At 36.0% G+C, this 27,975-nt stretch overlaps 3 protein-coding genes across 3 annotated transcripts; 2 read left to right on the plus strand and 1 right to left on the minus strand.

Annotated features, from left to right (window-relative positions):
• The first annotated feature begins 6,550 nt into the window (after window positions 1-6,550).
• LOC147569867 (cellulose synthase-like protein D3) lies at window positions 6,551-13,230 on the plus strand. Its single transcript, XM_086656397.1, has 4 exons — window positions 6,551-7,105; window positions 7,198-8,112; window positions 9,933-10,743; window positions 11,158-13,230. The coding sequence occupies exons 2-4, from the start codon at window positions 7,205-7,207 to the stop codon at window positions 12,913-12,915; spliced, it is 3,477 nt and encodes a 1,158-aa protein (XP_086512523.1). The 5' UTR covers window positions 6,551-7,105; window positions 7,198-7,204; the 3' UTR covers window positions 12,916-13,230.
• Window positions 13,231-14,250: 1,020 nt separating this feature from the next.
• Window positions 14,251-17,496, minus strand: LOC147569868 (putative xyloglucan endotransglucosylase/hydrolase protein 30). The gene is made up of 4 exons (XM_086656399.1): window positions 17,030-17,496; window positions 16,832-16,932; window positions 16,030-16,238; window positions 14,251-14,986 (listed from the first exon to the last, which is right to left on the minus strand). Exons 1-4 carry the CDS (start codon window positions 17,295-17,297, stop codon window positions 14,434-14,436), a joined length of 1,131 nt encoding a protein of 376 aa, XP_086512525.1. The 5' UTR covers window positions 17,298-17,496; the 3' UTR covers window positions 14,251-14,433.
• Window positions 17,497-24,063: 6,567 nt separating this feature from the next.
• LOC147569869 (F-box protein At1g20360-like) lies at window positions 24,064-26,184 on the plus strand. The gene is made up of 3 exons (XM_086663555.1): window positions 24,064-24,129; window positions 24,264-24,429; window positions 25,004-26,184. Exons 1-3 carry the CDS (start codon window positions 24,064-24,066, stop codon window positions 26,182-26,184), a joined length of 1,413 nt encoding a protein of 470 aa, XP_086519681.1.
• The last annotated feature ends 1,791 nt before the right edge of the window (window positions 26,185-27,975 follow it).

Genomic DNA, 27,975 nt, shown 5'->3' on the forward strand with positions numbered 1-27,975 from the left:
CAATATCATTCTACGTGCTTACAATACATTCCTTATAAAAATATATTATATATTGAGTGTCAGGATGTACCTAATCTCGTAGAGTCATGGTAGATTTAAGTTATGTTTATCATCGATTGATTCTTTTCTTGATTACTGATGAATAAGGTTGCTTGTAGTTTAGATAAGTTCCAAATGCAAAAATTTTACCAGGATGTTTACTAAATCATTGTAACGACCCTAATAGATACTAAATAATTCATCTCAACAAAAGTATTGTAGGAGCCCTAGCTCAAAGTCCGCATATAAATTTATCTAGCCTTCATGTGCAATTTAGGTTCCTCAGCAGTTAAAAATATGAATATGAAAGTGTTTTTTTTTCGTTGATGTTGGATACAGATTAGTTAAATTTTAAAAAATGTTTTTTTTTCCGTTGATGTTGGAGACAATTAACCACTCATTTAACTTGGTCAAACAATTATTTCAGAGTAAGTAGAAACGGCTCTCTCTCATCAAAAAAAAAAAAAAGTAGAAACGGCTCAACAACAATCCTTTGAATTATCCTAAAAAAACAATCCTTTGAATTGCAACACAAAGAAAAAGGAACTAGACTAGACTAGTTGGTGAAGATGAATTTTTACAGCTATCTTGATAAGACTCCTTCAAAGGGTTTATGGGACACAACAAGCCCCCCATCTCATATTTCTAGATGGAGGATTGTCCCAAGTTGCTGACTTGCTCTCTATTTGGTAGAGCTTTCCTATGATGATGTCTCCCATGAAAAAATTCACATATTTGGTCACACCCAACTGCCCAAGCACCCAACCAAAGTGGACTTTACAAGACACGTCGAACTTTGGACAATGGGGAAGACTACCTAGAAGCAAAAAATGAAAGATTTTCGTTAATATATTATGTCTAGTTAGATCCGGCAAATTTCACACAACTCCTAAAGCGATGGTTATAGATTTGAGCACAATATAGCTATTTGATAAAGCTTATTTCTCATTGTCTTAGATTTGCGTACATGCATGTTTTTGAAGAGGATTTATTATGACGTTCAAGATTAATTTGACCCGATTTGGCGAGTACTTCGTCAAGTTTAGTCTAGCTCTAATATGACCCGGTCATGCCCTTGATTGAGTCGACTCACATGAAAAAATGTAGGGTTTTTTTTAGTGAATGACTCCCATTTATTTAGCAATATCAGGGGACACCCCTAAAAACATTTTTGTTTAGGCGTTAACCCCGATTGACCTAGTTTCCGTTAAATATTTGTTATATGTGGGGCGTGTGAATCACACGCTTCCTCTGTGACGAAACTACCCTTGTCTTAATCTGATGGTCATCACATGGGTTCGAGTTCCACCGGTCCAGATCTATTCCTCCCCTCTCCTTCTTCTTTTTCTCTCGTCTTGGAGCAAAAGTAATTAAAACTAGAGAGAGAAAGTGCGAAAATAGCTTCTCTATCAAAACCATTTTCATTTAGAGATCATGTTAGATGAAAGCAAGTTTTACACTACTCCAGGAGATTTTTAAAAACCGAAGTTGTGCAATGTCTTCTTCAAATGAAAATTTTTGTCCTAAAAATCCAGGATTTTGAATAAATGAAGCTTTCATCATATTCATGGTCCGTCCGGACAACTGATCAGTCAAGAAGATACTCTTCTTTATGTCTTTCTACATGAATTTGGTATCTTGTGATCTATACATGATGGTTTCAGCGGCCTGAGACTGATTTCAAATTGCTTCTTTCTTCCAAATACCCAAGTTCGAGAACACAATCAATTGCCATAACTGTAATTGATGGATCTTGAGAGCTTAAATGACTAAAGATTTGGGGATTTCACCTTTTGATTCGAGTTCATCAACAAGAGGACTTTTAATTGGTCTGATTGAACCCATTAATACTTCACCTACGAAAACCTCTTTATCGTCTTATCGAATTTGATTCGAGTTCATGTTTCTGAACCTCTGCGAGTAAGGGTTGATCAAACACTATGATGACCTTGTAAGTTTTGAAGATTCTTGACAGGGTTTTGAGTTCAGAGATATGATTAGAGAGTCGAGGGATTTAGGTCGTTAGAAAGTAAAACTTTTTGCTTCAATTTCGAGCTCTAATAGAGCTTCAATGGAGAATGAGTCTCTTGCATCTTCATGTGTGGAGCCATTGAAGAAGCTTTACTCTTAGATCGTTTTTTAGGGCCAACCCTTCAATGGGTTCTTCCGCCATTTCAATCTTTTTAAAGTTTCTGGATTTCTTGTTAGAGGTTGGATAGAGAAGAACAATCTCTTGTAAGGGACATGAATCAGAAGGTTGAAATTTGAGATTGGGTTTTGATGGATTTTGTTCTTCGGTGAAGAAGAAAAAGAATTAATATTGAGGAGACCAAGAGTGAGGTGTGGATGATCTTCGCCATTGAAATTTTGATTTCCGATTTGGGAAGAAGAAGATGACTTGATACTCAGATGGGGTTTTGCTGGTTTCTGTAATTGAGATGAAGAATCCATGGTTGAGTAATTCTAGAGAGACAGAGAGAAAGATGATCTTGTCACTGTTTGTTTGATGGATTTGATCTTGGTCGTTGATAGTGTAAGTCTCTAGTGCAGATTATTATGGGGGTATTTTCGTCCGATGAGAAGCAAGTGATTCGCACGACCACTACTTCACGATTATTTGACGGGAGAATGAGCTTTAGGAGTTAAAGCCTAAACGAAAATGTTTTTAGGGGTGTCCCCCTAATATTGCTAAATAAATAGGGGTCATTCACTAAAAAACCGAAAAAATGTAAAAGAAGAAAATCATAGAGAGAAAAAATGACATTTACAACATAAAAGATAAAAATAAGAGTTAATTCCTATATGGCCCCCTACTTTGTGACCAGCTTCCTTTATGGCCCCCTTTTTTTCGTAAATTCAAATATGACCCCCCTATTTTCAGGTAAATGTCATTACTACCCTTCCTAATTCTAAATTTAAAACATTAAAACAAAATTATTTCCACCTCACCCCTCTCTCCCTCCACCTCATCTCACCCTACACCTCACCCTTCTCTCTCTCTCCAATTCACCTCTCTCTCTCTCTCCAACTCAACCCTTTCTTCTCCGGTGAGGTGGCCGGCCAGAAAATTTTCCGGCCGGCCACCTTCAAATTTAAAAAAAAAAAATTTCTCTCTCCTCTCTCTCTCTAATTTTTTTTAAAAAAAAAAAATCTCTCACCTCTCTCTCTCTCTAAAACTCCGGCGAAGGGGGTTTCCCTTCGCCGGAGGATCTGTTCGTGAACAGATCCTCCGGCGAAGGGAAACCCCCTTCGCCGGAGTTTTAGAGAGAGAGAGGTGAGAGATTTTAAAAAAAAAAATTAGAGAGAGAGAGGAGAGAGAATTTTTTTTTTTTTTTTAATTTGAAGGTGGCCGGTCGGAAAATTTTCCGGCCGGCCACCTCACCGGAGAAGAAAGGGGTGAGTTGGAGAGAGAGAGAGGTGAGTTGGAGAGAGAGAGGTGAATTGGAGAGAGAGAGAAGGGTGAGGTGTAGGGTGAGATGAGGTGGAGGGAGAGAGGGGTGAGGTGGAAATAATTTTGTTTTAATGTTTTAAATTTAGAATTAGGAAGGGTAGTAATGACATTTACCTGAAAATAGGGGGTCATATTTGAATTTACGAAAAAAGGGGACCATAAAGGAAGCTGGTCACAAAGTAGGGGGCCATATAGGAATTAACTCTAAAAATAAATTTTTTCAAATGTAGAAAATGGAAGAGTATAAATTAGGAGAATCTTGGAGAATGTCAAAGCTTTAATGGGGTATTTTCAAAATGAATATTGTGATGGACTGATACTCCGACAATTTTGTGCCATGGTGACACTTTGAAACAGACTTTTGCTTAAATATAGTGTTGATTTGTACTGAAAGTTATACTATTGTCATCACGACAACTATCAGTATATGCAACTAATCTATACTCAACAAATGATTTTTTTGGGTAACGGTTGAAAGTCGAGTACACATTAGTAAATTAGTTTAGAACAAAACTATAAATGAATTTCTAATGTTATAAATTTCAGTAATTCTAAAGAGAATCGAATTAGACATCTCCAAAATAAGGCAAAACGTTCCTTTTTTATTGACCTAAAAGAATAATAGAAACATCTTATGAGATGGTATAGGGAAGGGAGAAGTGGGAGACATGATTCAAAAGACAAAGGTACCACTCCTTCACATGAAATGAATAAAAGATGCTAAAAAATAAAGTAGTTATAAAATTGTAAGAGTTGTGTCAGGCAATGCATATGTGGTATATTCTTCTTTCCCTTCCTGATCAGTTCCTTGTCAATCTCATACATATTATTATATACTTTAAATGTTAGGATTAAGACCAACCAACTTTATTGCATGTTTTATCTTTCATGTTGTTACAACTTTTTCAACAATAAAATTAGGTACATACTTTGAATTTATTCGTATTGCATTTCTACTGAGGCACAAAAAATTCTACAAGTTCTAGACTTGTAGTTTATCTTACAAACTTGTTCTACGGATTTGATCGCCGCCAAAAGAACTAAAGATGAGAGAGTTTTAGAGGGAGCGAGAGACAACATACGGCAAGAATGCAATAGAAGCACATAAATGGATCTCTTGCAATCAATATATCACAACATTAATATGCAAAAGATTTCTAATACATGGGCTTTCAGATTGGAATATAAAGAATTAGCACAGGTAAATTATGAGTTTGGAACACATGTGAATTTTTTTTTGTTGAAAGATGTGAAATTATTCTGTCAAGTTGTTTTAAATGTCGTTTTTACTTGGGTTTGATGTAAGACGGCTAACTGAACGGTGACCGGTAATTGTATAATTTATACGCGAATAATAAAATATTATTTATTTGTTTGATGTAACCAGCCACAGTTATTCGATTGATTTGTTTATCTCCCTATTCCTGGCATGAACGGCACGATACCGTTGAACAATGTGTATCGCACGTGCTTTTAGGAAACTTCTTCGTATATGGGCCAACGTAACCTGTTACGGCCCATTAAGAACTTCTCAATTCGTGAGTCCACGATGTAATGTTTGCCACGTGGCATGCGATGATACACCGCCGCTCTAGAATATCTTACGTCTGACGATTAGACAAATATTTCCGAGAATAGCCTTATGTTTCAAATGTAATTACGAGATCAACCAGTGGTCATTGAAAGTCCTCCCCCTAAAGCTGTTTCCCGCTGTTATCATTTTGATTTGAAGATGTACAGTGGGCTTACACGTTTTCTAATCTTTGTTGGGCAAACGAACCACTTCCTTTTACTCCGGAAAATAAAGTACTATTATTTTGAAGGAAGAAATTGCGCCCCTCCTGCCCCCTACTATGGTGGGACTTAGTCCGACCCGCCGACGGATATTTCAGACATCGAGTTGGGTGAGTTGGACAACTTTGATCTTTGTCCATCACGGTGCTCTGACCTACCGAAGGATCTATTTAAAAAAAAATGTGTCATTATCTGCTTGGGCCTACTAAATTACTAGAGTAACTATGGCTCAGACGTGCATATTGGGCTCAATGTATTTTTCGCTTAGATGTAGTCATGTAGCTATAAAATTTGTTGCCCAAAAAGCTTCATTTGAATAAACATTACAGCCTAAAGTGCAAGACCCAAACTTAACATCTTTACATTTATAAACCATCTACCTTTCCCGACTTCAAAATATGATGTACTATTTTTTCGCCAGATTTTGACAGAGGGCCGGGAGACTCAGTGACACTAAAAACTCAAATGTTGAGAACAGGTTGAGTTACATAACCACAATCCAACCCAACCCAACCCCACGACTATCCTCTTCGAATAGAGGATATATTAATTTTGTTTGAATTTTTCGGTCTGAGCACGAGATAAGTTTTGGTTCACAAATGCGTGGGGGGGGGGGCAAAAGACAAATAAAATTGAACATACTGTTTTGCTTCCGAACCCAAGACAACTTAAAATTCACATAAAAATCATAAAAGAAAATATTAAAATGAAATTAATAGGGATGACTAACTTTTTTTAATGGTGTGAAAAACCAAAGAACCACTTATTACTGTAATCTCCATTACTCCAAAATATTTAATTTTTGAAACACATTCTATTGTAAAGAAAAATGGTTATATGATTGATAAACAACTGACAATCCATATACAACATATCCCAATTGTTTAAATCAAATTTGAAAAGAGAATGACTTCTCAAAAAAAAAAGGCTTCCCAAAAAAGGCTTATCGTGATATGTTTCTTATTTTCAATAAAAAATTTCTTTTTATCCCTCTATTTAGATTCCTCTCCCAGTCCTCGGATGATGTGGCACATATTACTTGATTATATTTTTCTAATATTCTCTCCTCAATTGTTCCACACTCAAGTAATATGTCGCCACATTAACGGTGGGTTGGAGGAGGAACCAAAATAGGGAGACGAATAAAATTTCTCATGTTCAAGAGAGTCAAAGGAAATTTTCGGCATTCTACGGCATACTTTCAAAGAAACCCGGTGCGCCAACCCGTGGGCTATAAAACTACAGCCAAATCCTAGCTGCCAAATCAGCCGAATTTTTAAATTTATTTTACGCGTCATTTATTTCTCCATATCAGCCATTTTCCACATCAGAATCGTTTACACTCCTATTACGCGTTTATCTCTCTAAACATTTTTTCCCTTTAAAATCATCTTCCGTTCCGGCTTTCTCCCCTTAATCCGGCATTTTTCTTCTCTCTCTCTCTCTCTTTCTTTCTTTGTAAGAAAAGGACTTTATTAGTGAGAGAAAGAAAGAGAAACCAATTTCAAGGAGATAAAAACCCTAATTTCACTCTTCTTGTCCTAAAACCAGAAAGAAAGAAATAAAACACCTTTTCAGAGAATCATAGAGATTTTCAGAAATGGCGATTACTACTGTTCACTATTTGAATAATTCTAGGGTTTATTAGGTGTTTTTTGGAGACGAAGATGATGGCGTATTGATAAGTGATTGTTTTGTTAGTTTGACTTGTAGGTGACGATAGAGACTTGGTCTTTGATTCATCTGTTTTAACTCAGTTGAAGTTGAAACTTTCTTACACACATTGTTTAATTGATTTGATTGCTGAGATTGAGATCATCGGTAAGCTCTCTAGCTCAAGTTTGAGCTTATTTCTTGTTTGATGATTCTCTTTTTGAAGTTGATTTCTTATTGAATTGAATTCAAAATTTCAGGTTCAAAATGAATTCAAAATCGTTTAAAGCAAGCCAATCTTCGTTATCTTCATCATCAGATTTCCAGGAAATGCAAAATTTGAATAATAATAATGGTAATAAGCCTCCGATGCCACCTCCTTCTGTGACTTTTGGTAGGAGAACTTCATCAGGAAGGTATGTGAACTATTCAAGAGATTCAAGAGATGATCTAGATAGTGAGATCGGAAGTGGAGAGTTCATGAATTATACAGTTCATATACCTCCTACTCCTGATAATCAACCAATGGATCCATCGATTTCACAGAAAGTTGAAGAACAGTACGTTTCAAATTCGTTATTTACCGGTGGTTTTAACAACGTTACTAGAGCTCATCTGATGGATAAGGTGATTGAATCTGAAATCAATCATCCACAGATGGCTGGTTCAAAAGGATCTTCATGTGCAGTTCCTGGTTGTGATGGTAAAGTTATGAGTGATGAACGTGGATTAGATATTCTTCCTTGTGAATGTGATTTCAAGATCTGTAGGGATTGTTATGTTGATGCTGTTAAAACTGGAAATGGAATTTGTCCTGGTTGTAAGGAACCTTATCATAATACTGATCTGGATGAATTAGCTAGGGATTCTGGCCGGCCACTTCCATTGCCACCACCAGGAGCTGGTGGGATGTCTAAGATAGAGAGGAGGTTGTCGTTAATGAAGTCAACTAAGTCTGTGTTGATGAGAAGTCAGACTGGAGATTTTGATCACAATCGTTGGTTGTTTGAAACAAAGGGAACTTATGGGTATGGAAATGCTATATGGCCAAAGGATGAAGGATTTAATGGAAACGGTGATGATGGAGTTCACGATCCGTCGGAGCTGAGTAACAAACCATGGAGGCCGCTTACTCGGAAATTGAAGATCCCTGCTGCTATTATCAGTCCATATAGGTATGAATATACTCTCAATTGGTTGTATTATTACTTCCCTTTTTTCCTTTCTCACTTTTTTTTTATTATTCCTTTTGTTTATTTTGAATGATGATTAGATTATCCACCATTGTTTAAAATTGATGATATGCAAGTTTTTGAATTTGTCCCTTTTTTGGGTTCATCATATTGCATTTCATGATGGTGAGTTAGGGAAGTCAATAACATAATTACTACTAATTAGAGGAAGGGATAAAAAGAAAGTAAGAATTATAGCAAACAATAAGAGTTTTTCACTTTGTGTGTCTTTTTAAATTCATGGAATCATGGAGTTTTGGTTAGGTGATTCTTCCACTTATGAAGGGTGTAGCAGGTTTAGTTCACTAGGTCCTCATTTATTTGACCATGTTTCTTTCTTGTAATTTTGCTTGAAGAGATCGGTTTTGATCTAAAATTGAGTCCCTATAGGCTACAACCATAGAAAAGCTAGGTAAGATCCAAGTCAAGGGGTTCTTTTTTCTCTCTAAAAAATTTTCAAAAAGAAAGCTGTTAACTTGGACCCCACCAAACTTTTATCAGATCCAATAAGTGGGAGAAAACCATACTCTTTTTTCTCTTCATATGGGTTACCATTGACAACTTTCGGAAAAGCTGGCCTAGCTCATTGAATTTCTGTTGGCAAAATATATTTGCTGAAATTCAGGTTCTTTTGTTTCTACTGCTACGCCACTTGGAGAAAGTCCTGTTTATCAAGTGGATCTATGGTGAATTGGTGTTTTATCTATGATCCTACTATTTTTCATGCCAAGTGGAAAAGTGTCTTGTTTATCAGATGGATCCATGGTCGATTGCTGACTTATCTACGGTCGAAAAACAACCTGTTCTTTATGGATCATGACCTCTAAAAATGTGTAGCTAATTTTATGTGGATCCCCATCAATAGTCGATTCACCTTAAATACCCAGATTTCTAATATGAAATTTGATTTATCGTACTGCGTAAGTACGTATGCATACTTATGTGCTATTACATCTCTTAGTCTAGCAAATGAACATACTAACTGAGTGACTTGTTAAAAGTAAAACTTCGGTGATTGCACTCGCGTAAAAGGGAGGGTGATGAAGGTAATTATTGATATACAACCACTTACGAAATGTGTTATCTCTTTGTCTCTAACCTCCATTTTCTCTCAAGCATGTTGAAGTCAACTATGTGAGAGATCACAACCGACACATATCGAACTTACTCTCCTCAATTTTGCTCTTTCCATTATGAAAAATTAGAAACAGAAAGGGAAGAACAGGATGATCATCTTTCGCAGTACAGTTGAAATTATTAACTTTTGACAAAATTTAATACCTTGATTAGAATACATCCCGATCAAGGTCTTAAATACTGGTTATAGATGACATTTTATTTTTTCCCTACCTTGTGCTGATTTCCAAGGAATATTAACTAAAACCCCAGAATATCCCCATTTTCTCTTAGAATTGTTTCTGGTAGTGGCAATATAGTATTAGGGCTGAAAAGTTGGAAGTCCACAATCCACGCCAGTTCATAACCCTCACCCCTTCATTTAAGTGTGCTGGATAGTGTAGTTCAGAATCTATGTACTAATAAGTTATGCTGATTTAGTGATTTCTTGGGTTACTTTTCTGCACGTCATTGTGCGGAAGTATTTTACCTGACTAGTGAAGCATAGCTACTACAGTTTGTTTTATTGCTTTGGTCTCTTATATCATTCACTGAGTCCTTTCAGAACTATTTTCAGGATATTCCTGAACTCGGCTTATTTTTCTTTTTGTTGAAGTAACTGTTTTGTGGCGTTGGTTGTGTCACAGGCTGCTAATTGTTATTCGGGTAGTTGTTCTCACCCTGTTCCTAATGTGGAGAATCAAACACAAAAATGAGGATGCTATCTGGTTATGGGGAATGTCTGTTGTCTGTGAATTATGGTTTGCCTTCTCTTGGTTGCTTGACCAACTCCCAAAGCTTGCCCCAATCAACCGTGCTACAGATCTCGCTGTCTTGAAAGAAAAGTTTGAAATGCCGAGCCTCAACAATCCTACTGGAAAATCTGACCTCCCGGGGGTGGATATCTTTGTTTCTACTGCTGATCCAGAGAAAGAACCTCCTCTGGTAACTGCGAACACTATCTTGTCTATCCTTGCTACTGATTACCCTGTCGAAAAGCTTGCTTGCTATGTATCTGATGATGGAGGTGCCCTTCTAACCTTTGAGGCCATGGCAGAAGCTGCAAGCTTTGCTAATGTATGGGTGCCATTTTGCCGTAAACATGATATTGAGCCCAGGAATCCAGATTCTTATTTTGGTTTGAAGAGGGATCCTTACAAGAACAAAGTGCGTGCTGATTTCGTGAAGGACCGTAGAAGGGTAAAGCGCGAGTATGATGAGTTCAAGGTTAGGATCAATGGTCTGCCTGAGTCCATCCGTCGCCGTTCGGATGCCTATCATGCTAGGGAGGAGATCAAAGCCATGAAACACCAAAGACAGAATAGGAATGATGACGAACCTGCGGCAACTGTGAAGATCCCAAAAGCTACTTGGATGGCAGATGGGACCCACTGGCCTGGCACGTGGATGGTTTCTGGATCTGAGCACTCTAAGGGTGACCATGCTGGTATTATACAGGTAACTGTTCTTACTGATGTCATTTTTTCCATGTTTTTCGACCCCCTGACTTGAGAATGGACATAGAGATCATGGAAACTTTAGATCTTTGTTTTGGGCCATTTCTGTGAATGACCTTCTCAGTTCTAGTTTTTTTAATGTTGTAGAAAATGTGGGTTAAACTATTTTTTTGCATCATGAGAAAAATGAAAGAGTTAAAGTTTATATGCTCTATTTCGTTTTTACTACTGTCTCAAATAATAATTTTTGGCATGCCATATTTTTGTTGTGCGCCAAATTCGTGATGAGGGTGCGGACAACTTGATTATTGTATTATTATCTTTTGTTATTTTCCCACTATTTTACCTTCTCATCATATAGCACACTTTGATTAAATAGGAGAAACAAAACTAATCATGCTTCATTCACCTACAGGTGATGCTGAAGCCTCCTAGCGATGAACCACTACAAGGAACTTCTGATGAATCCAATCTCATAGACGCGACAGACGTTGACATCCGTCTTCCCTTGTTGGTCTACGTGTCCAGAGAGAAGCGTCCTGGATATGATCACAACAAGAAGGCTGGTGCCATGAACGCCCTGGTCCGAGCATCTGCCATCATGTCCAATGGGCCCTTCATCCTCAACCTCGATTGTGACCATTATATTTACTATGCGCAAGCAATGAGAGAAGGAATGTGTTTCATGATGGACCGTGGTGGGGATCGCCTATGCTATGTTCAGTTCCCTCAAAGGTTTGAGGGTATTGATCCCTCCGACCGATATGCCAACCACAACACAGTTTTCTTTGACATCAACATGCGGGCCCTTGATGGGCTCCAAGGCCCTGTTTATGTCGGAACTGGTTGTCTCTTCCGCAGAATTGCTCTTTACGGTTTCGACCCACCTCGATCAAAGGAACGTGCTACCAATTGCTTCAGTTGGTGCTTTCCTCGTAAGAGGCAACCTTCCTCAGTTACTTCCACCCCTGAAGAACACCGATCTCTTAGAATGGGTGATGATGAGGACGACAACATTAGTCACTCACTACTCCCAAAAAGATTTGGCAATTCAAGTTTTCTTCTCGATTCTATACCAGTTGCAGAATTCCAAGGTCGACCACTTGCAGATCACCCAGCAGTGAAAAATGGACGCCCCCCTGGTGCTCTGACCATTCCAAGAGATCTTCTCGATGCATCAACTGTAGCAGAAGCTATAAGTGTCATCTCTTGCTGGTACGAAGATAAAACTGAGTGGGGTCAACGCGTTGGATGGATTTACGGGTCTGTTACAGAAGATGTCGTAACTGGGTATCGAATGCACAACAGAGGATGGAAATCGGTTTATTGTGTGACAAAACGTGATGCTTTCCGTGGGACTGCCCCAATTAATCTTACCGATAGACTTCATCAGGTTCTCCGATGGGCCACTGGTTCAGTCGAGATCTTCTTCTCTCGTAACAATGCTTTCCTTGCCAGCTCCAAGATGAAATTTTTGCAGAGAATTGCGTATCTTAACGTCGGAATTTACCCTTTCACTTCCATCTTTCTCATCGTCTACTGCTTCTTACCAGCTTTATCACTCTTCTCCGGTCAGTTCATTGTTCAGACTCTGAGTATTACCTTCCTAACTTACCTACTCGTAATCACGCTTACACTAGTCCTGCTTGCTATTCTTGAGATCAAATGGTCAGGAATAGAGTTAGAAGAATGGTGGAGAAATGAACAGTTCTGGTTGATTGGAGGAACAAGTGCTCATCTTGCTGCTGTTCTTCAAGGTTTACTCAAAGTTATTGCTGGGATTGAGATTTCTTTCACTCTAACTTCAAAGTCAGGAGGAGATGATGTCGATGATGAATTCGCTGATCTTTATATCGTTAAATGGACATCACTTATGATACCGCCTATCGTGATTATGATGACAAACTTGATAGCTATTGCTGTAGGATTCAGTAGAACTATTTACAGTGTCATACCACAATGGAGCAAACTTATCGGTGGAGTATTTTTCAGTTTCTGGGTTTTAGCTCATCTTTATCCGTTCGCCAAAGGTCTAATGGGAAGAAGAGGAAGAACGCCAACTATCGTGTTCGTCTGGTCAGGTCTTATTGCTATAACTATTTCCCTTCTTTGGGTAGCTATCAAACCCCCATCTGGTAGCACACAGATTGGAGGATCATTCCAGTTCCCTTGATTCTTCATCAACAAGGTAAATCTGATTTTGATCTTCAAAACACATTCATCTTTTTTTCTTTTCTTTTTTTGTTTTCCATTTCCTGGCTCTATGGTAGTTTTTTCTGATGGACCAATTCCTGATTGACTGAAACAAACTCGTTATATTGAACCGGAGATCAAACCTAAAAATGAAGAACAGATTTTGTTATTTTCGGGTTACATCATTTTTTGTTAAATTTATTATTAGTACAGTGTAATGAACTAAAAATACAATCTTATATGGATTCCTTCTGTAATTTGGTTTAGTATCGACAATCGAAATTAAAATTTACTTTATGTGATCCTTGTTCTATGAAATTTTTAATTCTAATCTTTTTGTTTATTCATAAACTGATGTGGATCCTTTGTCACAAGAAAGGGTTGCAGGTGGATTGACCATCTATTCTCTCTATTATACAGTGGAAAGAATGACTGTTACAAGTAGTGAAGATTATCGTATGTAGTGATAAATCAGTTCTGTTAAGACTCAAGGAACCTTGAGTTTGACTGACTGTTTGACTAACCAATAAGGCATTTACACTTCTTTTACACCACCAAACAGAGTTTGTCTTACACCTTTGATATGAAAGAGTGACAGTCTCTCTAATTATCTTCTTTTTCCTTCTGAACCTCTCCATAAGAAAAGAACTAAAAACATGAAAACAGTAAACACACAAGATTGGATGCATCCCCTCCCACAGAGAAAGAGAACCTTGACAGAGGAGTGATCACCCTTTGACAGAGAAGGGGACCTGCAGTGGTAGAGGTCTCTCAATATAGATGAGAGAGATGAGCATTTCGGTCACAAAACGGAAGTGATGGCGTTCTAATGGCTTTCGGTTGGCCTAGGAGTAAACTCAATTACCAACTATAGAAGGAGTAAAATTAATTTCTAGTTGGCTGAAGGGGTGCTTTAGAAAAAAAACTAAAAGTTTATATTCTTCACATATCATCAGTTTCTTTTCCCAAATTTTACTTAAAAACAGACTTTAAGATGCCAATCTGTAATGTTTTTTGGGTTCTCTCGAAGTACATGGATGTTTGCCTTCAGCCGGCATACATACACATTTAATAGTTGATTTAAGTTGTCAATAATCTTTTGGCGATTATGTATTATATAAGTAGTGGTTTCCTCGTCCTATCAAGCATATACTAATCAACAACCTCTCAAGTAGAGTGGGAAGCAAAATTCGATTTACGACAAGTCTGTATATTCACGCTTCTGAGCACTAAAAATCCAGACCTATTGCGATTCGTCTATGGGATTAGAAAGTGGACTCTGTAAGGTGGTATATATTGAAATTTGGAATGAATATTAGGTAAAAGAATAAATTGAATTTAAATCAGTAAAATCCACAAATATGCAGATGTATATATATACTTTTTTCTATATTTATTAATATAGATAGTAATAATGTAAACCGAAAAGAAAGAGAAAGACACCACAACTAATAACACCATCATATACAATGTCAAATACTCATTATACCACCCTCTTTTATATTTCTGCTTGGTTACCAGACAAGTTCACAGAGGTTGAAGAACCACGACTGTGTCGCTTTGATCGACGGTGGCGAACCTGGTGGCTTCCATGACTACCATGACTACCACTGAATTTCAACCTCCCGCTATCCTTAAACCGTATCTTTTCTTCCGGAACAATGACACATTCCGGTGGTGGAACTGGATATCTCAACGTATCGTAACAGTATGAGTAATACATATACTTTTGTCGGAAATCACTCATTGCAGTTCTTCGTTTCGGTGTTATAACAGCAAAGTCAGCATTCTCTAATTCAGCATTCTTCTCAGAGCAACCAGAGTTTGGAACTTGTTCAATAGGATCAACTGGACAACCATTCAGGACTAAATCTGAAAATTCCGATACAAAAGGGGCGAATTTGTAGTCAACTTTGTATTTACCCCCATTTGTAGCCCAATTTGAAGCATCCCATATTGTTGCATATAAAGACATCGGCTTAGAAGGGTAGTCGGCTCCCATGGCTTCGTTTCTTGCTACTTCTCTGATTGGAACGTCGTCTACGTAAAAACTGTATTTTCAATCAACATAATATTGGTATTAGAGGCAGAATGACTACAACAAACTAGAACAATCGCGTGTAAGTTACAATTTACGAACATATTTAGGTTTTGCAGAAAACAATGACTACAACAAACCACAACACAAAATTTTTATTCGTGGACACATTCTATTCAAGCAATTTTCCTTTACTCTTTTTGAAAATTCGGAACCTTTTGCAAAAAACCAATACCACACAAATAGAATTTTTTTCTATCAATAGAATTAAGAATATAGTATTATAACCACCCAATTTTTTTTTTTGTTGAACTTAACCACCCAAACTTGGTTGTATCAAACGAATATCCTTTTCAATTCGTGCTTATGTTTTTTAAGGGTTGTTTGTTACAAGGCCGTTTTTTTTTTCTTTTGCAAAGTATGAGTGTTCTGATAGTCACTATCAGAAAAATTAGTCAATTCTAAACCTTTTAAAATATGTAATCAAATCGATAAATATATTTCAATGAATTCCATCATATCTTTGATCATAAAATATGGTGCAAACATACCATACATATGTAAGGTGGACCACCAATAAAGGATTCGAATGATTCATTATTGACTTGGAAATGTCATGGGCAACATGACTTAAGCAAAGAAATATTATGGGAAACATGACTTAAGCAATGAAAAAATTGAAATGATTTTTATTTTAAAAATAGGCTCAAGAAGAAAGTATTTTTGTTAAATGACACCATCAAAAGTTGGCATATGTTATAGCAAACCTATTCATGGTTAGCAATAGAACTATTTCATTATCTTAACAAAAAAAATAGAACTATTTCATTATGCATCATACCATATATTATAAGAATTATGTAAGATAATTTAGCTTGTTCCAATTAGATATCTCCCTAGTTCTTTATTCACAATCTCAACATTGTTCGCAAAAATATAACTTCTAAATATATTTTCGAATTAAACGACCCTTAATTAACTATAAAGTAATCTAAGTTCTTCAAAATTTTGACTAGGAAATTAAAAACAAAAGAGATTAGAGAAGAGACGACGTACATGATAGAAGTAGCGGTCCATAGGATACTGTAACGATGGAATTCCCGAGTTGGGTCGAACCATAAGGTATATCTTTCTTCTCTACCTCGGTTAGTACTTCCATTTCCGTACACATTAGTTTGAAATCTCCATTCTTTTCCTTCAACATTCCCTAGGAATTCTATATCTAATTCATCATGGGTTTTCTCAAATACGTCTGCATTTGATGTCTGCCATGGTAAAAAAAAAACATAAATAAATTTCTTTAACAACATAAATAAATCTTCTCCGATAATGAATAATACGGAAATAACTTTTTTTAAGGGACGATCATGTTTGGTTGGGGTAAAGAAATGCATCTAGAGATTGATTTTGTACATCCAATACTGTTTGATTCACAATTATTAGATATAGGACCGGAATAACAAATCCACCCACCCCAGCTCCGATCCTCCATCCAGGAATTGGGAGTCACATTCCTGATACTATTTATTCAATGTTATTCATGGTAATCGCATTTTAGTGTGTGACACGTAAAACTAGTGATAATAAAAAATTCTAAAACAGTAAACTCTAATCCTCTGATAACAAGAAATTACCCAAACTTTTTCTATTGATTTTTCTTCCTTTTATAACTATGAGCCAAAATTAAATTAAATTAAATTCAATATAAGGAAAAAAAAATACTAATTTCCAAATTGAACAAAAATAAATAATCCTGCTATTAACCTCGAGATATACGTCAACAGAGAAAACTCAAATCGAATCATCAACGGTCCAAAACAAGCTAAATAATATGAAATTCAAGATGATAAAAGCTTACGTAGAAAGCAACAACAACACCGGCGGTGTAGGCAGATGGCAATTTAATTTTAGCACTGAATAGTCCATGATTATATAAACTTGACGATATGAACCCCGATCCTGTTATATTTAACGGAAAAACGTTTAAAAAAAACCCTAATAAATAATCAAAACCGAAAAAAGAAGAAGAAAGAAATTGATTAAAAAAGTATATTACCAGAATAACGATTTAGAAGAAGACGAACAGAGTTTCCATCAGATGAACGGAGGAGATTAAAATCACCAAAAAGAGGTGAATAACCTTCGTCGAATTTAATCGTCGTTAGGTTAAAAGATGATGATGATTCAGAAGCGCCTATACATGTTTCTATTGAGAGAAGAAGAACAAGAACAAGAATCGAAGAAGAGATTAAGATTGATGAGGGTAACATTTTAGAGAGAGAAAAACTACTACGTAAACGATGATTTTTATTATTATGATTCATTCTTTTTTTTTTTTTCTTATTAGTTGTTTACTTTCTCTCTCTAAAACTCTGTAATTTTCTCTCTCTATCTGTCTCTGTTTTTCTTTTCTTCCCCTCTTTTGATTATCTTCTTTGAAAGGTTTTATAGTAAGCAACTCAAATACGCTAATGATCTAGTTGGCATAACGTATTGGATTTGTCTTACTATAATACCCTTGTTAAATTATTAAATGACCAACCTAACCTATCTTATATAGACCTATATTGGGTAATTGTTTTTTTGTTTTATTTTCTGAATCTAACACGTTTTAATCTAAATTGTCTAATTTCTTAGTTTTTATAAGAAACTCGAAAATTATCTCATATTAGAGGCTCTTAATTCAAACTACTTTCATAATTGATTCATATTAGACTATAAATGTTAACTTAGATTAGACATTCAGACAAGTTAGAAAAAAAAGACAAAAATTATGAAGTCTAACTCGTATCAACTATTCAATTGTTGATCTTGAGTTAAAACAAACACCACATACTTTAAGGATATGAATTATTAATACGTCTAAATATAACGTGTGTGTGTGTATTATTTTCGTTTATGTTTATTGTCTAAATATGACGCATATGATACGTCTAAATCAAAATCGTCTACCTCAAATGAACTAAAAATCAGTCTATGTTAGTCACTCATACGAGTCAATTACTGAGTTAGACAAAAACAATGTAAAGTTTAATTCGAGTAAATTTGAACCTCGAGTCAGATTTTGTCTTATCGTAAACACTACATTGGTCTTTCTCCTAATTACTTCATTAATCAAGTGGGTTCTTAGCGTGGTTACTAAATGAGGTGTTGTTAAGGGTAATAATGTCAACAAATAAAATGCTTTCTGTAGGGGGTATTATTGTGATAAGGATGAATTATGGGAGTATAAATGAGATAAATTTGACCTCTAACGCGTCCTATCCACTAGAAACGGCAAAAAGAATGAAGGGGCGGGGGGTGGAGAAAGTTTCTTTTGGTTGTGCAAGAAAAGCGTGGCCTATACTCACGGCGGCCATAACAGCGAATGCCACGCTGGATTCCACGTATGTTACGTGGAATGTAAGATAACTAAATTTGTTAACATCAAAACAAACCGTGAGATATTCCTCGAACATTGTGGTGTTTTATGATATTTACTAAGGTATATCCCGTGCCCTAGGGCACGGACACTTGTATCAATTAAACGTTATGAAATTTATTGTTATATTTTATTGAGGGAGATAGATTTTTATTAGTTATTATTTTTTTGTTTATTTTCTCTTAAATTAGTTATTATTTTATTGAGAGAGAGAGATTTTAATTTCTTTTTTTAAACCCTTGAAGTTTATTTTGTTTCTGTTTTTCTTAAATTAGAATTTTTATTTCTAAGAAGGAAAGGATATTGTATTTTAAATAGGTAACTTTATTTCTACGAAGGACTATATTTTAAATTTTGAGAAGGACTTCTAGACAATATCCTTTATTAAAAAAGGATGTTTGTCCCAGTCATCGTTTTCCCTAGGGTATATCCCGTGCCCTAGGGCACGGACACTTATATCAATCAAATATTAAAGAATTTATTGTTATATTTTATTGACAGATTTTTATTAGTTATTATTTTTTTGTTTCTTTTATCTTAAATTAGTTATTATTTTATTGAGAAAGAGAGATTTTAATTTCTTTTTTTAACCTTTGAAATTTATTTTGTTTCTTTTTTTCTTAAATTAGTTATTTTCTTACTAAGAAGGAAATGATTATTGTTTTTTAAATAGGTAACTTTATTTTCTTACTAAGATAGATTTTTATTAGTTATTATTTTTTTTGTTTATTTTCTCTTAAATTAGTTATTATTTTATTGACAGAGAGATTTTAATTTCTTTTTTTAACTTTGAAATTTATTTTGTTTCTTTTTTTTTCTTAAATTAATTATTTTTTTTTCTAAGAAGGAAAGGATTATTGTTTTTTAAATAGGTAACTTTATCTCTACGAAGGGCTATATTTTAAATTTTGAGAAGGGCTTCTAGACAATATCCTTTATTAAAAAAAGATGTTTGTCTCAGTCATCGTTTTCCCTTCTGTTTTATTATATAGATTATTTTTTTGTATTATTTTTTTGTTTCTTTTATCTTAAATTAGTTATTATTTTATTGAGAAAGAGAGATTTTAATTTCTTTCTTTAACCCTTGAAATTTATTTTGTTTCTTTTTTTCTTAAATTAGAATTTTTATTTCTAAGAAGGAAAGAATTATTGTTTTTCAAATAGTAACTTTATTTCTACGAAGGACTATATTTTAAATTTTGAGAAGGGCTTCCAGACAATATGCATATTTAAATAAGGATGTTTGTCCCAGTCATCGTTTTCCCTTCTGTTTTATATAATAGACTAGGGTATATCCCGTGTCCTAGGGCACGGACACTTGTATCTATCACATGTTACGAAATTTATTGTTATATTTTATTGAGAGAGAGATTTTTATTAGTTATTATTTTTTAGTATTACTATTTTTGTTTTTTTTCTCTTAAATTAGTTATTATTCTATTTTTTTGAAACCAGTTATTATTCTATTAAGAGAGAGAGATTTCAATTTCTTTTTTTAACCCTTGAAATTTATTGTCATATTTTATTGAGAGAGTGAGAGAGAGATTTTTATTAGTTATTATTTTTTGTATTACTTTTTTGTTTCTTTTCTCTTAAATTCGTTATTATTTTATTGAGAGGGAGATTTTAATTTCTATTTTTAACCCTTGAAATTTATTTTGTTTCTTTTTTTCTTAAGTTAGTTATTTTATTTCTAAGAAGGAAACGATTATTGTTTTTTAAATAGGTAACTTTATTTCTACGAAGGACTATATTTTAAATTTTGAGAAGGGTTTCTAGACAATATCCCTTATTGAAAAAAAATGTTTGTCCCAGTCATCGTTTTCCCTTCTGTTTTATTATATACTAGGGTATGTCCCGTGCCCTAGGGCCCGGACACTTGTATCAATCAAATGTTACGAAATTTATTGTTATGTTTTATTGAGAGAGAGAGAGATTTTTATTAATTATTATTTTTTGTATTATTTTTTTGTTTCTTTTATCTTAAATTAGTTAATATTTTATTGAGAGAGAGATTTTAATTTCTTTTTTTAACCCTTGAAATTTATTTTGTTTCTTTTTTTCTTAAATTAGTTATTTTATTTCTAAGAAGGAAACGATTATTGTTTTTTAAATAGGTAACTTTATTTCTACGAAGGACTATATTTTAAATTTTGAGAGGGACTCCTAAACAATATACATAATTAAATAAGGATGTTTGTCCCAGTCATCGTTGTCCCTTCTGTTTTATATAATAGATTCTACCACTAGTGGCTTGTTCTATCTTTTTAGAAAATTTGAAAATATTTGATCAGGTCAAAAAATAATTGTTCAGGTCAAAAAATTATTTTCAGAAAATTTGAAAATAATTGTTCAGCTCAAAAAATTTGAAAATAATTTCTTAAATATCTTAACTGTTGAGGCGTGTTTTTCCTTTCCTTTCCTTTAGATCCAACTTTTATCTTCTTGCTTCGTCTGCTTTCCTCATCTTCTTGTTGTGAAAGACATGGCTGCTCCTTCCACTGACGCTGATTTTTCTGGCAAAATGCGTTTCCCTAACCATATGACTCAAGAAGGTGTCGCTAGTCTTTGCGCCGAGCATATGATTCTGGATACCATCGAGCTCATTCTTCCAACTCCCGAAGATCGCATCTGTTTTACAGACAATCACCATGTTGGTGTTTATGAAATCTTCTTTAACTTGGGCTTGGTATTTCCTTTTCCACCTTTTCTTGTGGAGTTGATGAACTACTACAGGCTTCATCAGTTTCAATTGAACCCTAATGATGTGATGACTATCATGGTGTTCTATTTTCTCTGTCTCCGAAAGGGTGAAAAGGTCAGTCTCTATGCTTTTGACAAGATCTTTTCTATTAAGTCTAGTGATCGTTGCTGGCATTATTTCTCCTCTCGCCTTGCGTCGTTCTTTTCTGCTCCTTCCATCCCTAGAGATTATAAGGAGAAGTTCCTTTTTGTTCGTCCCTAACTCGCTACCGAGGAATTTGGTTTTGTCGTTCGTACCGCTGGTTCTTCCGTCGATCGTCCCAACTTATCCCTGACGCTGAGGATGCTAGATGCTTGGAAAGCTTGACTGTTTTGGATAAGGGGAAAGAGGGGTTGATCCCTGAAAACTTTGCGAATTTTCGCGCCTTGCATCAAACACAGGTGGTTCCTTCTCTTCCAGGTACGCCGTTTAATCTCTTGTCGTATCGTTTTAGTTTGTTTTCCGGTGATTCTTTTTCCGTAAAACTGTTTTTTTTAACTTCCTTGGTTACCAGTGTTTTTGAAGAAACGAGTCAGGACTGACGATCCACCGTTTTCCTCTACTTGGGGTGGGAATCGGGCGGGTTCGGACGGGCTCGGGCAACTATGAGCCGGGCTCGGGCAACTATGAGTCGGGCTCGGGCAACTATGAGCCGGGCTCGGGCAACTATGAGCCGGGCTCGGGCAACTATGAGCCGGGCTCGGGCAACTATGAGCCGGGCTCGGGCAGATCGGGCTCGGATAAGCCGAGCCCGCAATAGGGAGTCGGGCTGATCGGGCCGGACATAAATCAACATACTAGAGCCCGTAGCCCGTCCGAACCCGGCTGCCCGAGCGGGTTCAACCGGACTCGGACCGGACGGGCTCGGGTAATTTGACTTAAAAAATATTTGAAAAAACAATTTGTTTTATGTAAAAACAAATAATTAATTAAAATAACACCAATAGTGGATCCTGTATGGCTTTTAGGGTTTGTGTATAGATTTTAGAGTTTTTATATAAAAAAACAAATAATTTGACTTAAGAAATCAATCAACCTAATAGAACAACAGTAATTGCAGGTTTATGTATAGCTTTTAGGATTTTTAAGATCCCCTCAGATTGAAAATAAGCAATAACTGAATAACCAGTAAACCCTTCTACCAAAATAAACAGTAAACCCTATTCTTCCATATACATTAATAACCAAAATTACCAAAGATTCAATAAGTAAACCCTATTCTTCCAATAACCAAGATTACCAAACATTCAATAAGTAAATCATATTTTTCCAGATACATCAATAACAAAGATCTATAAAGATACATCAATAACCAAGATAACCAAAGATTCAAAAAATTTGTTACAACATCATCAGATCTATAAAAATCACTACAAACCATTTCCAGATCTATAACAACAATACATCACATTTAAATAACAACAAACCTATTCTTCGAGGTACAACATCATCAGATCCATTATAAAACATTAAAAATCAAAAAAAGAAACAAACTAACTACATAATAACTAATTTCTAAGATGACTTTGAAGCTTAAAGAATCCTCAATTTATAACTTAGAAAAATCATTTGTAGACTATGGAGAAGGGGAGTACTTGAACATATTAGCTTTAGGATCTACAAGATTTGGTCAAAGTGTTCATGAAGGAGAGAGAGGGGCAGAGAGAGGCGGAGAGAGAGAGAGGCAGAGAGAGAGAGGGGCGTATAGAGAGTTAGGGTTCTGTTTAAGAACCCTATTTATAGGGTTCAAAGGGTGTTTAGATCCAACGGTTGAGAGACCCGTAGGGTTGCCGAGTTTATTTTTTAATCGGGCTCTTTCTCGGGCTCGGGTAGCGGGCGGACACTATAGGGCGGGTAGCGGACGGGCTTTTCGGGCGGACTTCATCGGGCTCGGGTAACGGACGGGTATATTGGGCCGGGACTCGGATTTGAGGTTATGTCCGAGTCCCGGCCCAATAAGCCCGATTCATCGGGCCGAGTTAGCCCGGATCGGGTTGGCTACGGGCAGCGGGCTCTAATGGTCCGGGCCGGACCCCGGGGTCTCGGACCGTTTTCCCAGCCCTAGTTCTTACAGAGAGTTAGAGGCATCGACAACTGCGGTGGCAAGAAATTCTAATGGAGAAATCATTCAATCAAAATCTCACTTTCTCACCCAAATCGGCGATGCCAATGAAGTTGAGGATTTCAACCTTGGCTTTTAGCTTGCGACTGGTCTACAACTGACGGGTTTTATAGTAGAAGGAGATGCTAGGGCAATTACACATCTAATATCTGACGACTCTGAATTCACTCCATGGCGCCTATTAGTCTATCTGAACCGTTTGCGTGTCTTAACCAGAGATCTCCACGTGTCCATTTAGTGGTGTCCCAGAGTATGCAACCAGTTTTTTTTTTTTCTAGTCAAAGTATGCAACCAGTTGGTCCACCAAGTGGCTTCTGACCCTTTAACCCATTGACTTTGGGAATGACGTTTTAATTCTTTGATGTTAACTTAATCTCTTAATAAGTTAAGGAAAAATCTTAATCTCTTAATAGTTAATTCCTTTATTTCCTGTTTTGATGTTTGAGGAATTATATGTACGTAAAATCTCCCAATTCAAAAAAAAAAAATATTATATGTTAATATCTTGGTGTTTTATATATACAAAATGCTTTATTCTCAAAAGAAAAAGAAAAAAAGAAAAGCCAAAAAGTTTCATCAGAAAAAACTCTCTCTCTCTCTCTCTCTCTCTCTCTCTCTCTCTCTCTCTCTCTCTCTCTCTCTCTCTAAACCCTCTTCTCTCCTTAAACTCTGTTCTGAAACTCTCTCTCTCTCTCTCTCGCTCAAAAATCAATGGTTTCCTCTCTTCTCCATCAAAACTATTCTCTGCCAGAAGTAACAATTAATACTAGAGGTTTTTTGAGCAATCAAAGAAGAATCGATCCAATGAGGAGGACGACGACAACGACGACGGCTTCTATTTCCACATTGATAACCTACGTCAAGGAACAGGTAACTCAATTTCCACATTCAATTTCTCTCTCTCTCTCTCTCTCTCTCTCTCTCTCTCTCTCTCCCTCTCTAATACTACTATATAAGTTGCTGATTAATGTGTACCTTGTTTGATTATTAATACTCAATAATAGGACGACCACGGGAATCATATAATAGGTTTTTTTGGTATAGTCACCGATGATGATGATGATGACATTGACAGTACTACTAGGGTTTATGACGAGGTCGTAATTCCACCATTGAATGTCATGGCTTTGAGTTTCACTAACACCGCAAGAGCAAAGATCGAAAAAGCAGGTGGAAAATGCATAAGTTTTCATCAGCTTCCTCTCACCTTCCAGAAAAAGTTTTTATCTGACTTCTCAAAACACCATCATCCATTACCCATCCTCAAACCCAACAACAACAACAACAACAACAACAACAACAACAACAACAACAACAACAACAACAACAACAACAACAACAACAACAACAACAAAGATAGGAGTAACCAAGCCATGAGGAATGTAAGAAGGAGAATAATACAAGGAGGAGGAGGAGGAGGAGGTACTAGGGTTTATTATTTTATTCTTTAAGGACTACTTTATTCTTCTCCCATGATTGATTATTTAGAACAAGTCTACATGACTCGCTTCTTTGGACTCCCGGCCACTTGAACCGTCTGCCGTCTGTGAGAGAAATAAGGGTTTCTCTCTCTCCACTTGACTGAACATGTGAGAGTAGAGAGAAACTGAATATGTGAGAGGAGAGAGAAACTTTTCTTTCTCTTACAAGCGGTTCAAGTGGGAGTCCACGAGGCGGGTTGAGTATACTTTTTGTTATTTAGAACTACTTTCTCAAGTTTTTCTCTCTTTCTTTTTCTTTGCAGAATATTACCAATGTACTACCCCAACAATGTCAGGACTGGTCATGGACATCGACGATCTCCTTTGTGAAATCCTGATAAGATTACCTGCAAAAACATTAGGTCAGTTAAAAGTTATCAACAAAAGATGGTACTCTTTCATCTCTGATCCTTCCTTTGTCGCCAAACACACTAGTCTTCAAACACCTCAATATCCTTCTGGTTTTCTTTCGGAAACATCTATTTCATTTTCGAGAACATTTGGTGATATTAATATCACTCTGTTACCTTTCGATCGCCCTTCACCCAATCTCTTTAGTGAAACCACCTTTGCTCCAGGTTTACCACCTCTTAAGTGTAATATGTCAACCATTCGTGCTAGTTGTCGTGGCCTTCTTATGGCTGAGATTGGAGACTACATTTTCGTCTACAACCCTTTGACCAAGAAAAAAAGAAGAATTCCATCTCCCTATGATATGTTCCATTGTAGTTATGGAATAATCTTTGGCGGGTCAACTTCCTTCGACCAGTATGACTATAATAATCAATACACTCTGGTTTGTTTGGTTGAAGCGCACAAGGTTATTAAATTCAAGATTGTTTTGCCAAAGAGAAAGCGTTGGAGTGACTCCAACAAGTCCTCGATGATAAGCTATGGTACTAACGGGTTAAAAAAATCTTCCGTATGCAGACATATTCTTCCTATTTGTTATCGAGGGATTATACATTGGTTAACTAAAGAGGGTTATATTATTGCATTCAATTTGGGTAAAGAAGAGAGTGGGATGATTGAAATACCAAAGAGCGTAATGGCGGTTGGAGGGAACGTAGATTGGTGGAATTGTACTTGGCTTGGAGTATTAGAAGATGAAGTTAATCTTGTTGTGGCTACCTCTAAACATGAAATAGAAACTTGGGTGCTCCATGATTATGAAAATAACAAGTGGAAAATTAAGAGAAAAGATGTGGTGATAAAATCTAGGAGGATTCCCGTACTTCATATAAGACCATTGTTCTTTGATGGTAAGAGATTTTTGTTAACCATCTCAACCAACATCTTCTGCAAGTCTGGGCGCACGGTACACTTACAGATTGAACATGATGTCCGAACTGGTGTTTCAAAATATATACGTCGCGAAGGTCATTCATCGTTTGTAGGTTATTCACCGCGTTTCCCTATTATAAGCACTCTTACTGAGGTTTAGAATGGTACTTAGTTTGTTTGTGGAAGATAGATACACATTTTGTTTGGTTTAAGTTCCATTTTGTGCCATTTCGGTAGGAACTCTTTTTCCGGGTTAAGCTTTCAGTAGATACTAATCTTTTCTCCTTTTTCATTCTTTAAAGCTTTGAGTTTGAAGTTCATAGTAATTGAGTTTGGATGTGGATGATCTCTACAACATCACTGACGGAGTACTAGACAATGACAATGAGTTAAGAGATACTAGCAATTTTCTTTATCATTGCTATTCGAAAATTTCTGCTTAAATCAAATCTTATGTGGGTTGTATTCTAATAAAGGTGCTTCGTTTTCACTTGTCCGAGTTGCTTTCACTTGGAAAAAAAATGTAGGAAGAAATTTTATGATACCAAACAAAATTTTCTTTTATGCTGTAGTTGGATTCTAATACAGTACTAGGCATGGTTTGCTCTTAATTTTTTAGGTTAATTGTGTCTTGCAACTCTAATTTGTGACTAATTGGTCATTTTGGTCACATTGATTCTAGTTGTTCCCTTTGATTTCCCCCTCTTCCAAGTTTAATTCTCTCAACAATAAAGTTCAGATTAATTTTAAGGCTCCTCTTTCTCTCTCACGAATTTAAATTGGATAGTTTGTGGTTTTAGTTTAGATTTTTAATTGAACTTCGATAATTTGAGGAAGTGTTTGTAGAATGGTCGATTACAGGCTAAAGGAGAAGTAGAGACTTTCTTTTGGTACAAAGTTTGTTGGTTTCATTTTGTGGTTGAACTCTACAACCACTACCGAGTAACCGGTAGATTAGACCAATTTTGTCATAAATTTTGGTTGAAATCCTTCTATTTCAACTCATGAGAGCAAATCCAATGTGTTGGGCTCGAGCTCCCAGTTTTGGGAGTCTCAGAGCTTTTTGGAGTTCTTAGTTTTTTCAATTACATTGACAGGTTGTCAACCCAAATTTTCAATTGTTGCAATTAAAACTCATTAAAATTGATACACACACACTAGGCATAAAACTCGCGTTACGGGCGGGGAAATGCTCTTTACACAACGCGAAAAAATAGACGTGATATTCGATTATTAAATTTTTATTTCTCTACATTGCGTACTTTTTCATTGTAATTTTATTTTCTCTTGGTACTTTCTCATTGTAATTTTTAACTCTTTGTACGTTCTAAAGATAAGTGTCGTTTTTCTGGAGGTGTAAGTTTATCATAAGTTATTTAAGATTTTTGAAACTACAAATTTTTTTTTCTTCTGATTTTGATGTTTTAACTCTTTTTAGAAAATATTAACAGAAATTTTTTTCTAGTTTTTCTTTTATAGATAGTTCACTGCCCCCGTATTATTTTTTGACAAATGTGTTACTAAAATGTTTGCAAATTGTGATATAGTTATCGAACATAAATTTTCATATAGCTTTAATGTAATCAATTTAGACCCATTTAAAAGGGTGGGTGTTTTGGGGAAGAAAGAAAATTTTCTGGAAAAAAAAGGTGGAAACTCCAAAAAAACCTAAAACCATTTCCCCAAACACACCCTTAAAGTCGCCAAACGGATTTGTCCGACGAAGGGGGACAACTTTTTCGCTTCTTCTCCCTCATCTATCTCTCTCTCTCTCCCCCTTCTCTCTGTCCTCTCTATCTCCAGCGAAGGGGTTCCTTCCTCCCCTTCCCTGGAGCTTGTCTGGTCTTGGAACCAAATGAGAATTTGGTTTAAAATCAGAGATACCAGATCTCGGCTTCGGCGAAGGAGATCCCCTTCGCCAGAGATAGAGAGAAAGAAAGACAGAGAGGAG

Source organism: Eschscholzia californica, unplaced genomic scaffold, assembly GCF_041429995.1.
Source record: "Eschscholzia californica isolate CP2 unplaced genomic scaffold, dmEscCali1.0.p SCAF_1, whole genome shotgun sequence".
NCBI lineage: Eukaryota > Viridiplantae > Streptophyta > Magnoliopsida > Ranunculales > Papaveraceae > Eschscholzia > Eschscholzia californica.

What these genes read in the sequence shown, in the direction of transcription:
- LOC147569867 (XM_086656397.1), top strand. Translation starts at nt 7,205, where the DNA reads ATGAATTCAAAATCGTTTAAAGCAAGCCAATCTTCGTTATCTTCATCA. An exon ending in GCTATTATCAGTCCATATAG is followed by an intron (nt 8,113 to 9,932) that starts GTATGAATATAC and finishes GTTGTGTCACAG; the next exon opens with GCTGCTAATTGTTATTCGGG. An exon ending in ACCATGCTGGTATTATACAG is followed by an intron (nt 10,744 to 11,157) that starts GTAACTGTTCTT and finishes ATTCACCTACAG; the next exon opens with GTGATGCTGAAGCCTCCTAG.
- LOC147569868 (XM_086656399.1), bottom strand. Translation starts at nt 17,297, where the DNA reads ATGAATCATAATAATAAAAATCATCGTTTACGTAGTAGTTTTTCTCTC. An exon ending in TCTTCTAAATCGTTATTCTG is followed by an intron (nt 16,933 to 17,029) that starts GTAATATACTTT and finishes TAAATATAACAG; the next exon opens with GATCGGGGTTCATATCGTCA. An exon ending in TGGACCGCTACTTCTATCAT is followed by an intron (nt 14,987 to 16,029) that starts GTACGTCGTCTC and finishes TTGAAAATACAG; the next exon opens with TTTTTACGTAGACGACGTTC.
- LOC147569869 (XM_086663555.1), top strand. Translation starts at nt 24,064, where the DNA reads ATGAGGAGGACGACGACAACGACGACGGCTTCTATTTCCACATTGATA. An exon ending in TAACCTACGTCAAGGAACAG is followed by an intron (nt 24,130 to 24,263) that starts GTAACTCAATTT and finishes ACTCAATAATAG; the next exon opens with GACGACCACGGGAATCATAT. An exon ending in AGCAAAGATCGAAAAAGCAG is followed by an intron (nt 24,430 to 25,003) that starts GTGGAAAATGCA and finishes TTTTCTTTGCAG; the next exon opens with AATATTACCAATGTACTACC.